General features: G+C 56.5%; 1 protein-coding gene across 1 annotated transcript; it reads right to left on the bottom strand.

The window, feature by feature from the left end:
- Positions 1–3,120: 3,120 nt before the first annotated feature.
- On the bottom strand, positions 3,121–7,284 carry LOC119107053 (cytochrome c1). Its single transcript, XM_037230406.1, has 4 exons — positions 7,219–7,284; positions 5,862–5,936; positions 5,561–5,626; positions 3,121–3,410 (listed from the first exon to the last, which is right to left on the bottom strand). The coding sequence occupies exons 1-4, from the start codon at positions 7,234–7,236 to the stop codon at positions 3,156–3,158; spliced, it is 414 nt and encodes a 137-aa protein (XP_037086301.1). The 5' UTR covers positions 7,237–7,284; the 3' UTR covers positions 3,121–3,155.
- Between the last annotated feature and the right edge of the window lie 7,062 nt (positions 7,285–14,346).

Raw genomic sequence — 14,346 nt, 5'->3', positions numbered from 1 at the left:
AAGACCGGGATCCGCAGGCAAGTGGCATTTTAATTTAATTCAATTCCGTCACCATTGGGTAATGTAGGTAATTTGAAAGTTGAGTCAACAGCTTGTTGGGGGAACTGATGACATAAACCCAATGTTTTTGCATTAACGATCCAAATACGGTTTCGGAACCCAGCTGGTTTTGCCGCATGTTGTCAACGGGTGTTTTAACAAGCATGCAGTCGGCCGACTTGGATGTTTGTACGGCCCAACACATTTTATTTCGTTTCCCAGCTGAGCACGACACAAACCAGGAAAGCCGCGCACGACGCAAAAAAGATAAGCGGCCCACGACAACACCTACAATATTCACACCACTGCCCGCACGAATGCAAGCGTGGCGCAGCCGCTGGCGAATGCTGCGCGAGAATTGGAATCCTGCTGGGAAACCGGCCCGATCCAATAAAAATCCCACTCACATTTTGCGACGGCATTCACGAAAAACACACTACATTCCCCGTTGGGCACAAGCTTTGTTCTGCTTGGACAGTACAGCAGCTGAATCCATTTTATACAAGAGACTGGATCCTGGCAGGGCACAGGCCGGGCTGCGCTGCTGCCAGATCTGCTTACTCGAGGCCCCGATAGATTGTTAGCTGTGGAGGGGGAGGGGGGGGGGGGCAGCGCGGCCAGAATATTGGTAAGGTGGGCGTGGGACGAAGGATTCGCAAAGGGCATCTCCTAATGAAAGGTCCCCCCCCAAAAAAATCCCCAGATATCGCCCACCTTGTTTTAGGGAGTACGGTTTTCTTCTTTTTTTTTGGTTACCATGTACCTTCTTTTACTGAAACAGAAACCAGAAGGCACCGAAAGATACAATTCTGTTCGTATTTTGAAGACAATTAACTGCAGGAACCTGGTGCTAATTGATTACTTGGAAAAAACGCCGCAGCTTTTCATTTTGCAATAGTTCCGTCAACTTTTCCTCAGCCGATGGCACTCATTGAAATGGAAACGTTGCAATAAAATGGGCAAAATGGGAATGGTTCGTCTGGGAATGTTCAACCTTTGCTCAAAACTGAGCAGTGGAAAAATTGTAGAACAGTTTTCAGCGCAGATGATAGTGGACGTAGATTGTAAATGGAAGTGGTGTCAAACGTTGCATTGAAATGGTCAGCCCATGGTCGCCCAGGCATGTTCAACCTTGGTTCAGAATTGAGTAGTAAAAAATTACATTTTTGTTTTGACCATGCCCATTCGTCAGTCTTCCAACAAAAAACCCGACGTCCGGCGTTGCAGTCTCCGTAAGCCGCGCGGCGTTGGCCCGCGGGTAACACTAGACGGTGGCCAGCGGGCGGGCAAACAAGATAACGCTTCTGAGAGAAGCAGCTGTATACGCCCGAGGAGCAGAGAAGCATTCACGGCACCGCGAACCGGCCTGGTATTTGGTGGTGGAACCAGACAAGTAAAAGTTGTCTCTATTTTCGTTTTTCTGTCGCTGTTTATCTGTTCACAGGGCACTATCAAAACCACACTGATGAATGCCGGCAAGTTTCGATGCTTCTTGCCAGCGAAGACGGCTAATAACTTGTCGCGTTTTTGGGTCCTAGCCGGTTTGTTTTGAATTGAGACCGTTATATACCGAATGCAGCAGGCCCGTCCGTTGGCAAGTGACCGAACTATACTCACAACCGGAAATGGAATCATTGGTCTGAGCCAGGACCCGCAGGCACTGATGTCTTGTCGAGCCTGCAAGCATACCTGCTCCGTAGACAAAAAAGGTGCTTTCGCACGATGTGCATCTGATATTCATGTCCAACTCTGACTAAGGCTGCTAATCTAGAAATCAGATCAATTTTATTATCAATAGTACGAATACACACAACCGGGAGATATTCTTGGCTCTTCGCCTGCTCATCACTGGAAGTTTGAAACTAAACACGAGCGCACAAACGTAACACTAGAATCCTTAATGCATCGGTGAAAGCCTACCACGGCCGCGCAGAACGATCGGGTCACAGACACCAGTCCCGCGCGAGCAGAGACTCGGCGCGCGTCCAGCACGCCTTGGCTTCCACTGTCGCCCTGCCGGGGTGCAATTCGAATTTGGTCGGCGCCCTGTCGGCGGAGCGAGCGATGCCCCGCGCCGGCGCCGGGCCGCGTCGGTCGGGGCGGCGGCCGCGCCGCCGCCGCCGCGCTCAAGCGGCTGACCTGGCGCTGCCGCCCGCGCCGGCGCGGCGGCCGCGTCGGGCGGCGGCGCGGCCGGGCGGCCCCCACACACGGGGCCACATCAGCAGCCGCGGGCGGCACCGCTGCCGTCGGCCACCCACGGAGCGGCCCGCACGGCCGGACGGCCCAGGCCAGGCGTCACAATCAGCAGCCGCGGCCGGACCGGCGTCGGAGCGCCGCACGGCGTCGGCGCGCGCCTCGTTCGGGCGCGCTCCAACCCGGCGCTCACGCAGCACTGTCGCGCGCACGTCCCGGCGCGAGCTTGCCCACTTGTGAAATTCATAAAACTCGCCCGTCGGCCGGGCCGTCGGCCGGTGTGTGGGGCGACGCCAGCGACGCGTCGGCTGGTCCGGTGAAACAGGAGCTAGGCTGCGCGCACGCCGACTATTCCTCCGTGCTGGGCGGCTCCTCGACCGGCTTCTCGGCCGGCTTCACGGCTCCGGCTCCGACTCGGCCGGCTTCTCGGCCGGCTTCTCGGCGTCAGGCCGGCGCCTGCGCGCGGAGCAGAGCGACGTCTTGATCACGGGCACCACTGGCGCGCACGCCCACATCGTCAACAACAGATCCGAGGGTAGAAGCCAGCAAGGCCGAAGCACTGAAGTATTGGTGGACATCGGTTTAGCGCCACAGTGGAGTGTTTCCGAAAAGACGACTGAATTCAGCAAGTCAATAAAAAACACGTTTTTTGGTTGCTGGAATATGACAAACATATTTTTAGCTGAAGCAGTCGCAAGATCAGACTTCGTTTGCGGGCCGAAGGTGGTACAAGCCTCCGTTTGGACGGTGCCTACCCCTCCCTCTAAAAAGAATAAACTCAGTACCGCAATCGGCGACCGTTCGACCCGAGCCATGTATCGATATGATTCTCGCGTCCAGCTGATGTCGTGAACGGTCACCTTCTGTGGGACTTGGCACTCACCTCTGGAGCCTTCTCTTCGGTCGAGACTTCCTCCTTCTTCTCATCTGTCGCGGGGGGCTTCCGCCTCTTTCTCGTCTGTCACGGGAGCCGCCTCCTCTTTCTTCTCCTCCACGGCAGGTGCCTTCTCCTCCTCGGCAGCAGGCGCCTCCTTCTCCGTCGCCGGCTCCTTCTTCTCCTTCCACCTCCTCCTTTTCTCCTCGGCCGGCGTCTCCTCCTTCTTCTCCGCCGCCGGCGCCGTCTCCTCCTCCTTCTTCTCGACCTTCGGCTCTTCCGCCTTCACCTCGGCAGAAGCATCCTGCCAGACACAATACCATGTTTCAGCATCGCTCAAACATCATCACTTGCGGCACAACCGAATCAATCCACATTCGTCGACAATACAAAACGAGACACACGCATCAATAAAGGCCAGCGATATCAAATGCCAAGAGCAATGTGATGCCGACAAAATATGACCCCCCCCCCCCCGCCCCAGAGCATAAAAGTCGCCGCACGAGGCCAGGAACACAGGCGCGCTTGCCCTTCGGCTGATAGCAAAGACAGGAGAATGGTGGGACCAACGCCGGGTCCGGGTCCAGATCAGAGCCGGGTCCGATCCCATCGCTCCTCGACCCCCGCTGGCCGGTCGCGGGCTGAGCGAGGATCAACCCAGGGGTGCGCTAGCCACTCGCGCCACGAAGGCGTCGCGCACGCCCGTGCCCCAGCTGAGCGGCTGGGCAAGCGTCACTGCCTCGTGCGGAAGAGCGGTGTGCGACGTGTTGGATCTGCCTCTGCATGTGTTCGTTGCTTAGGGACGCATCAACGACGCGGCCATTTTGGATATTTTTGCTCACGCAGCTCCTGCGAGTGTTGGAGTCCTGGATCCTCGTCAGCCCTCCTGACCCTGATCCGGTCCGAGGGTACCGGACAATCGTGCAGCACGGAACGAAGCTATCTGCTCGCGGAGTACGACCATACCGAGGCCGCGCGCAGCCCGCGGCTGGGCCCGCCCTCCGCCCTCCGCGGCCGTCGCTCTCGCGTCAGCGGCGGGCTGTCTGGGACCGCGCCACGCCCGTCAACAGCTGCCCCGACGGCCGGGCGCACCGGCAGCGGTCGACAGAGGTCCTGACAGACGGACCTGACAGACAGGCCTGACAGATGATCCTGACAAATGGTCCTGACAGGCGGCCCTGACAGGTGATTTGACGAACCGCCCTAGCAGATGACCCTGAAGTTGATCCTGACAGACGGTCCTGACAAATGATCCTGACAAACGGCCCTGACAGATGATCCTGACAGACGGCCGTGACAGATGGCCCTGACAGGCGGCCCTGACAGACGGACCGTCCAGCGGACGCGGCCCGACCGGTGGTCGACCAGATCCTCAAACTGCGTGAGATTTCGTGCTGCCACAACGTGGCATTGTGCCCGTCAGCATGCCGGACGTGTCTGTGTGCGGCGCCACGGCCGTTCCCTGCCTGTGCGGCGGTTCCCCGCACATACGGCGTCCAGACACCACGTGGGTCGAGGACGCCGCTCTGTGGCCGGGGTGCCCGCCGGACCTCTGGGACGCAGCCAGCAAGCGTCCGTCCCGCTCGTTCACCGCAATAGTCCACAGACGGGCCGAATGCAGACGATGACGACAGGGAGCGGCCCCATTAAGCGCGGCCGCCCAGTGGAGCGCAGCTGGGACCCAGCCCGAATTCCTCCGCCCGCTGTTTTGGCCCAGCGTCGGCGACAAAAAAGCGTCACCAGCGGCACGGGCGCGCCAGATCGGTCGGCAGGCAGCCAAAGCAATTGGAACAGAGAGTTGGCGGTGGTTAGCTCGACACCACCGCAAAACTGGTCAAATAGACCAACTGATTGGACAAACGAAAACGAACGGACAATTCTCTGTTAAGGCTTAAAGGGCTTCATAGAAAGAAAAGAGAGTGTGTGAAGAGTGTGAAAAGAGTGTGGATGTGTGAACTAGTGAAGTAAACACTCGAGCTAATGGAAGTGTTTCCGCTTCTGCTTTTCACACCATCAAAGACGAACTGTTATGCACCATTTATTTATGGTAAGTGTAAGGAGAAGCGTACCCTGCATAAAAATCGGCAAGTCTACAACAAGAATATGCACACTGGCTCGAACAAAATAACAAATGCACGGCCGTATTTGCCGCGTGAACTACAGGACGAAACGGCATGCTGGCCGTGCACGCTAGGTCATATGCTGACTGTGCACACTAGGTCATATCCCAGCCGGTGGCGAGTCGCTTCCGGCGGCGCGCCCCCTGCGCGCTGGCGTCGTTCATCCGCCTCGGCCCTGCCATCTAACCGCAGTCGCGCGAACCTCAAGCTGACTGGCGCTGCACCAGGGGCGTGGGAGGCCCGAGGCATGGCGTTGAGGGGCGAGAGAAGAGGGCTGGCCGCCGCTCCGGCGCCATGAAAGACAATCAGACTGCCGTGCAGGGTGCTAGTTTACCTCGGCCGCCGGGGCGGCATCGCCTCCCTCCTTCGGCGCCTCCGCTGGCGCCGCCGGCTCCTCAGCCTGCCACAAAGCAAGTGGCGCGTCAGGCGACGGAAACTCCCCCACCTGCTGCGCAGCACGTGACGACACCCGCGCCCGCCGCACCAGCCGGTCATCAGCGCCACACGCGGCACAACGACGCAATCCGAATCGTTAACGAGATAATCATGATCGCATGGGTCACCAGGCGCGCATGCACGGCCCGCAGATTCAGCGGGCGGGGTTGGGGGGAGGGGGGAGCGGGCGGGGCACGCACCTTGGCCTCCTGGGGGGCGGCGGGCGCCTCCTCGGCTGGCTTCTCCTCCGTGGCGGCTTCCGTCTCCACCTTGGCCTGCCGGACAGACGGCGCCTGTCAGCTGTCGGCCGGCCTCACCTCTGGCCGGTCCGGCCTCACGCCCACACACACACGTCTGCCAGGGGCCGAGGACAGGCCGGCCCCGACGCGGTCTGCCGGCACGCACGGACGCGCCGCCCGGGAGCCGGGACCGCCGAGTGTCCCAGAACGGCCGTCACCACCACAGCACAGCACAGCCCCCAGGGCGCTGGCGAGACCCACCGGGGCGCGGCGGCCCAGGCGCGCCAGCAACCAGCGCCAGCAGTCCATGGCCGGCTCGGGCGGCGGCGGCGGCGCGAAGACGGCCGACGCCCGACGCCAGCCGCCAGAGCCAGAATTAGACGCCGATCGACGGGAACCGGTACGTCACAGCTGAGTCACGTCACGTGGTCGACCGGAGACCGGAAATAGGAGGTCGGCCGGCTGGCCACACCCCTTCGAGGGTTCATCACGGGTCGAGTCCGGCCAGATGAGGCAGAGCGGCTGTGAAGCAGCCCCGACAAAACCCGGGACCAGCACGGACCGCGCTGGTGAACCGAAGGTGGTGAGAGCGCTTCGCACGCCCGCACGGATGACACCTCCGGCTGGTCTCATGAAGTGTGTGCGGAAGAGACACCACGCTTATGCCGCACAGTCTGCGTGAGCAATCTCGAAATCATGCAGATGACAGCAGTGCGAAGCAACAGACCGGCCATCGAAATATCGAGTGCCGTCCAAAGTGCGGTCCAAAGAGTGCGGTCCAAAAGCAATAACACGCACACGGCACGCAAGTCGTATGTGAGATCGAAAATGACATGATAGCAGTCATCACTTCAGATGAGAATGTCATACACATGTAAGAGGCTCAGAAGATGGACAAACACGCCGTAAGAAGCCAAATATGATGGACAAACGTGCCAAACACGCATGCGCTCATGACTTCAGAAGAGAATGTGACACAAGCGTAAGAAGGTCAGACGATGGACAAACATGCCGTGAGAGACCACCCGTCCTTTCGGAAAGAAAGGGACCGTTGAGGTAAATGTAAAAATCACTTTAAATTTCAGACAGCGGATAAAATAAAGAACAAGTCAGTGAGATAAAGCAAGTTTTCTGGTGTAGGAACTGACAGCAAGTCGGACATAGCTCGGTGGGTTGGATAGCCGCCCGGTGCCGTGACCGATGCCTCGTAACCGGCGACCGGCGAGGCGACCGGCGACTGGCGACTGGCGACTGGCGACCGGCGACCGGCGACCGGCGACCGGTGCCGGACGCCGCCACGCTCCGGGCGCGGGCTCACCTCAGCCGGGTCCGACATGGCTGGCGGGGAGTGAGGTGCGGACGGCGGGGAGGCAGTGGGTCGACTGCGACGCGACTGAGGCCCAGCTCGGCCCCGGCCTCCCTTATAAGGCCGCCGGCGGCCGCGGCCCCCGGCGGCCCCTGCAGCCCGCGCCGGCCGAACCTCCGGCCGGCCGGCCACCAGGAAAGACGGGCAACACCGACGGACGCCCCGCGAGGCTGTCACGACACCGATGCTACGGTGTCGGTAGCAAAAGCTCCTGCCCACAGGAGTACTAAGACATCAGTCATACGCGGCATCACTCATACTGCAAAAGCTTATACAGACTGAGCTTATACGCGACATTACCTCTACCTCAAAGGCTTATACACGACAGGAGTGATACACGACAAAACTTAAGTTTATATTCATCATCACAAATCTTTACGTAATAAGTAGTGTTCGCTTATATGCGACATTATTTCTACTGCAAAAAATTAATACAAAATGTGCGAGCAACACGATAAAACTTACGCTACAAAATAGTCATTACCACAGCAAACACTTACACTTCTACAAACACTTCTATAGCAAACACTTCTACCGCAAACACTTAGTTTTGTCGAGTAGCACTAATGTCGCGTTTAAGTACTTGCCGTAGGAGTAAAATCGTGCACAAGCAATGATTATTTTTTTGCAGTAGAAGTAATGACGAGTTTAATTTTTTGAAGCATAAATTTTATCATGAAGCACCAATGTCGCGCATAAGTTTTTGCAGAGTAGAAGTAACGTCGTGTGTAAGTAGTGGCTGTGTAAGTATTTGCAGTAAAAGTAATGACCAGTATAGGTTTTTGCAATACAAGTTTTGTCGCGTAACACTTTGTTCGGTTTTTGTTGTAGTACTAATGCCGCGGAACCGCGAGCAGGCCGGAGTCGGTAGCCCACAGCTTCAGGCATTCGGCACCTCGCAAGAAAGACATAATTTTAGCTACGTCTCGTCACATTCAGCTCAAAACTAGTGAGCCGACAACCAAACATCGGCGTCTGTTGACTGAAGCGGTCCGCTGTCCAGGGGTTTTTCAGTCACTGGTGTCTGGGCGCAGATGTATGGCATGCCGTGACGTCACTGGTGTCTGCGCGCAGGTGTATGGCATGCCGTGACGTCACTGGTGTCTGGGCGCAGGTGTATGGCGTGCCGTGACGTCACTGGTGTCTGCGCGCAGGTGTATGGCATGCCGTGACGTCACTGGTGTCTGGGCGCAGGTGTATGGCTGCCGTGACGTCACTGGTGTCTGGGCGCAGGTGTGTGGCATGCCGTGACGTCATCACTCGCCTGTTCAGCCCAGCACTGGTCGGAGCCCCATACCTGCATCTGCCACGTGCGGATGCGCTAACGAGTCATTAAGGACTGCACGTGATGAATACCCGATCATGTGATCCATACGCACATTGGAGTTTCTGTTTAATTCGTTTTCGGCTTGTGGCTGCCAGGAATTAAATGAAAGAATGGAGATACCAATACAGCCACTTTGACGTATGGTATCTGGGCGCTGGACCAAATGGAGCTGCCAGTGTAATACGATTTGTCCGCTTTCCCGTGTCATGGGATTATCCTGGTGCTATAGCAGATGTGAAGAAGGGGGATTTATGCATGCCTCGGCAGGTGGTAGGAGACAAATGTTGCTGGCGTGAAGTACGAGATCCCTTAAAAAAAAACCATAAAATTGCTTAAAGGAAATGTTCCGCATTTGAAGGCACTGAAGTCAGCAACAGGCAAGATGAAATTAGCTCACTTATAACTACTGATATACTTTTAAGCTGAAAAGGCCGCTCCAGTCAACACAATTAATCCGTTTAGTAAATATGCTCATCGTTATTGTTTGATTACGCCATCACACCTTGCGCAACTTTGATTCAGAGCCGATTGACGGCCGCCATAGCTGGAAATCGTGCTTACGAATGCCACATAAGAACAACTCAACAATTATGTTTTGCTCGGCCTGGTCGCCGCATGGCTTAAGGAAACTGCAGGATTTGAATGGCGTTATGGCGTCATGGCTCCCTGGGTGACCTTGAAATAGTCTCCCGAAAAAGTCTGCACACCTTCACGAACGTGTAGCTCAGAAACTGGACGGGGTTAGGTTCTAAGAAAGGGGATGTAAAATGAAGCGAACCATTTTCAAGATGCCCATTTCCGCTCAAAAGCCATACCAATGTGAACACTCCCAAGCGCTCGCAGCATCCTCCGTCTGTTGGACCGTACTACGTCTTGGCACGATTATTTGCCGATTATTTGCCGATTATTTGCCGCCTCACGATATTCGGGTGACGCTGGGTGAACTAAAAATTATCGTTCGGCATAACCGACGAGATTTATCCCTCTCATCCTGTCCGGAAATGGTCGTGCTAAAAACCGAACACCTCGGCAGCTAGTGCCTACGCCAAAAGACCCATCCCGCGCCGCGGGCAAAGCGCATACAGACAGGGAGGCTCCCAATACAGCCTACTGCGGCCATGCCAAGCGCCCGTGGGGTGCCAACAAGGCTCTGACCTGGGCGACCAGAACCCGGAGGTGCAAGGCAGGCGAACAACAGCGTAAAGTGATGGGCTTAGAGCGTGCACGCACACCCCTCAGGATTGTCGGTGCGCAGTGATAACGTTAAAACGACCACGACATATAATATCTCGCCAGGACAATGGCCTCCTGTCGTCGTTTTCAGATGGATAAGATGGTTCGGAAAAGTGGGCTACCTGGTGCCTTCAGGTGCAGACGCAGATGCAGACCATGCAGACCTTCATCGCAACCGCTACGTCGCACCCCGTTCAGTGAGGAGAGCCTTCGCGGCGACAGAGGACGCGTATTTTCAGGGTCGCCACAAGGCGCACGACTCGACCAAAGCTCATAATTCATGCAGCTAGTTTATAAGCGGCATGCAAATGACTCCGACACCATGGGACGGAGGTGATCCTTCACGAGAGACGCCGAGCCCGCATACTGAGCCCGTGCGGCGCCCCTGCCCACGGCCAGACCAGGAGGCACGGCGGCGCGTCCGATCCGGATGTCGGCCTGAACGGGACGCCACCCGTCGGACAAGACCTGCCTACGAGGCACGGAGGCTGCAGCCTTGGCTTGGGGTTCAGGGCCTGACGTCCGCTGCTGGCATGGTGAGCCGGCGAGGTCTTTGGCATTACTTCAGATTCGCGTCCAAGAATTACCGCCTTTCGTAATCACAACCACGTCTGAACAAATACTTGAGGGTGTGATGCATTACCAGCATTCACGAATGCACATTTTTTCCTCCTAAAAGTTCACCAAGGCAGTCTGCCTATTCTGCAGGCGCCATGTCGGATACGGTCCTGACCACTCCCAGACTAGCGGCTGCATTCTCAGCAGAGGCGCACGACAAGCAGGCGGCTGGCCGGGTGGGAGGCGTGGACCGCGAAGACGCATGCCCACTGATCCAGAGCAGGCGCGGCCAGTATTCATGACAGACGAATATGGAACACGCGAGCTTCATTTTTGCCTCCTTTATCGCGACTCGGTGCTGTAGAAAGCGCTGGTAAAACACAGTAAATAAGGAATCGAAAACCACATGCAGCATATTTCAACGTCACGAACACCAACTTGTAAAACTCGTCCTCGACAAGCTCGTGGCAATGCGACTCCACGCCACAGACCGCGCCGCCTGGCAGCAGTTGGCTGTTGGCATGTAACCCGGGCTACAGCACTCGCGGGTTGTTTGCGATGTAAACGGGGCTAGAGCACCTAACGACTGTTCACGATGTGAGTCAGGCTGCAGCACTTCCTGGCAGTTCGTGATGAAAGCGGGCTACTGACTACAAGAGCGGACCTTGCCAGATCAGCACCAGTCCCGACTCGCCGCGCCGTCACGCTCCCGCCGGCCGACGACCTCCCGGCGGCGGGGGGGGGGAGGGGAGGGGCAGCCGCGGAGCAGAGCGGCTATGCGGGCCGCACCGCCCCGACCGGCCCTCGACACCGTCGGCCTCGGCTGAGGCGGAAACGCGCTCCGGTAAGGGGTAACCGGCGGTGATGCATCAGCGCGCGTGCGCCCCTCATGTCTGGTGCGACGCGCCAGCCGACGGGCGCGGCGGGAGCGGGGGGGGGGGGGGGAGCGTCGCTCCCACGCCACGTCTGGTGCTTGGGGCCGGCGAGTGGGGAGGGGCGTGGCCGCGGAACTGCGACGCCGGCCGCGCTGGCAGGAGACCAACACCGGCGCCCACGGGGAACGCATCCCGGCGCCGACAGACGGCCAATACCGACACTGACAGAGAACGAGCGCAGGCACGAACAGAACGCGAACAAGGCCAAGACAAAATACAAACACAAACGTTTCGTAAAAAACCGCACCTCATCATGAATATTAATGGTCATTAATACCAACGGGAAACTGGATTGCATTACGTATTGCATGTCTGTGTCAAATATTCCAATTGAACATACGACGCCAATCAAATATTCGATATAGATCTGAAAGTTGCAGTTAGTAGGCTACGTGAAACGTGGACAGAGTTTCTAGACATGACTTTTTTTATGTTCTTGTTAACAAACCTTGTTTCCACATTTAGCAACATCTCACGGTTTTGGGTGACAGCACCAAATGTGGACCATGTTTCTTGAATGGAAAACATTTTTGGGGAAAACGGCATTGCATCACCGCTTGTGCGCAGATCCCAGACGTCCGTACGACGACCGTCGTGCGATGAAACATGGGTAGTGTGGTATGATGGAAATGTGAATCATTTCAAAGCTCTTACGTGGCATTTATTACGTGCTGGTGCATGACGCATCATTTTAAGGGCAGAATGAGAGCTTGCAGTTAGTTGTTGCATACAGGTTATGACCTTGCTGCAATGTGACGCACACAAACGGCGCTTGTGCCCGTGTGCAATGGATTAAGCTGAAGAGGCTGCCCATCGCTGAAGTATCGAGGATTTTTTTTTAACTTCTCGAGAACCCATCAGTTGACGCAAGCAATTTTGGAGGACCTAACCTGTGATTTACTGAATGAGGTGCAAGCGTGAAATCTTAAGTATATTTCGGTGATCGGTCATTTTACATACTATCCTATTCACTCACCCAAGGCCAAAAACTGATATCGCATTGTTTAAGATGTACTTTGTTAAAACCGAAGTACCATAGTCAAGGTATTTTGGATCGCTGCTGTCTAAGCAACGTCACTAGTATTAGTCAAACATCTTGCACGTTAGATGACACTGACATGGAATTTGAGGCGCATTTGATATTTCTGTAAAATTAAGGACAAGTGACAAAACATGTATTGCGACTGTCTTAGTACTTGCGGGTTAATGCCGGGCAAGCTTTGTGGCACAGCGGGCTTTTGCGGGAAAAGTTGCGCCTCCAGTTCGGATCGTACCGACCGACTACATTACGATGGACTGATATTGTCAGTTGAACACATGTGAACACCGATAACAGGTGAATGACACGTCCAGCAAGTAAAATAAAAAAGGCAAATAATATTAGCACCAAGATGACATCTATCTATGCCGTCCCCGGGCCATATGGACTTCGACAGTGGTTACACGGCAAGTTCTGCAGCAGCGCGTTCAAGGCCGCTCCTCATCGGACGTCTACGCCCTCCCGAGTGGCGAGCGCACCGGCTGCTCCAGCGCTCCAGGCCAGGCAGAGGCCCAGAGACCCATTCCCCACTTCCGGGGCATGACCAACATGCCCCATTTCCGGTCTCCGTTCAGCTGGTCGCGAGGCGCTTAATCAAAAAGTGGAGCATCGAGGTCCAGCTGTTCCCCGTGCACCGGAACACTACGGCGGCCGCGAGCGGACGCCTCCGCACGGTCGATCCTGACCAGAACAACGCAAGGCCGCGGCGCCGCCCGGCGCGTGTGTCGCGTTCCTCACCACCCAGACCACATTCCTGCATACGCGACGGGCCGTCGATTTCGGAGTAGAGTGCCACCTAATACGGGCCTTCTAGTGAAGCTGCATGGAGCGGAATGGCATCTGCTGACATTGCGTCATGCCGCTAAATTTACCCCGGCGCCACGCCGAACCAGCGCGCTAGAGCGTTTGTACGTGCAGCTGACTGCGCCACCCGTGAAGACCGGTGCCGGAACATGCACTATGTACGCAAACGGGCCTGAGCTGCTCGGCGGCGGCACGGATGGCGCCCGGCGGCGTCGGCTGCACAGAGCGGCAGGCATCGCGGGTTACATCAGTTGATAAGCACCAGCCGGGGATGCCGATAGTTCTGAGAGTGGCTGCATCTGTCTGGCGGCCCTTGCATCAGGGAGCGCCAGCCAAGGACAGCGCAGCGTGACGCCCGGCCGGTCACCCGGCCTGCCCGGCTCACAGCCGTCCCGTCGCAGACGCCGGGGCACCACCCCCTCCCCTCCGTGCCTTTTAAATTGAGGTGCCCACCGGGGACCTCAATTTAGAAGGGACACTGCCGTGCAAGCACAGGCACCATTGATGATGTGTTTGACACTTCCGTGATAAGACGCCAGGTTTAGGTGGTCTCCCATTGACAACATCCAAAAGTCTTTGCACGCCGCAAACATAAAGGAACAACAGAACCATGTGCTCCATAATTTCGAGCTTGCCCTTGAATTGCCGAAATGGCGGCAGAGTTCCTCGCCGGCCCTCACTCCACCCCCCACCCCCCCCCCCCCCCCCCCCCCCGATTAATCGACGCAGTTTTCTTTTTATATGCGAAACGGTGGTTTTCCATTTGTTAACGATATACGATACTGACTGCAATGGAAATAAAAATGGTGAGTGGCAAAACAACGGGAGTAACGCTGACCGAGCCCTGGCGATCAAGGCTCGGTTGAAACAATAGGTGATATATGCAGAAACACCACCACGAGTGCAATATTTGCGGCGTCCACGGCTTCTGTAGTACTACGGACAAGTTGGAAACTATCATGCCCTTATTCCACCCTTGCGCAGGGTGCCGCATGTGCCCCTAACTCGAGCAATAGCATTGTCATCACATGAGTGCACACCGTACACAAATGCCGACAACTCCATGCATATCACGATCAAATTACATGACCACCCCAACATCGTGCCTATAAATGTCGTCATGGTAGCCTTCTGGAGGGGCGGGTACATGATGCAGCGATGCTGCACGGTGTGCAGAACATCCT

The sequence above is a fragment of the Pollicipes pollicipes genome, unplaced genomic scaffold (assembly GCF_011947565.3).
Source record: "Pollicipes pollicipes isolate AB1234 unplaced genomic scaffold, Ppol_2.1 Scaffold_6686;HRSCAF=7923_pilon_pilon_pilon, whole genome shotgun sequence".
In the NCBI taxonomy this organism is placed as follows: domain Eukaryota; kingdom Metazoa; phylum Arthropoda; class Thecostraca; order Pollicipedomorpha; family Pollicipedidae; genus Pollicipes; species Pollicipes pollicipes.
Note: the sequence above shows the minus strand (reverse complement) of the source record. Positions and strands in the feature narration are given on the sequence as shown.

Coding starts and splice junctions, on each gene's coding strand:
- LOC119107053 (XM_037230406.1), bottom strand. Junction 5,627..5,861: donor CCGCCCCCCAGGAGGCCAAG/GTGCGTGCCCCG, acceptor GCTTTGTGGCAG/GCTGAGGAGCCGGCGGCGCC. Junction 3,411..5,560: donor ATGCCGCCCCGGCGGCCGAG/GTAAACTAGCAC, acceptor TGTGTCTGGCAG/GATGCTTCTGCCGAGGTGAA.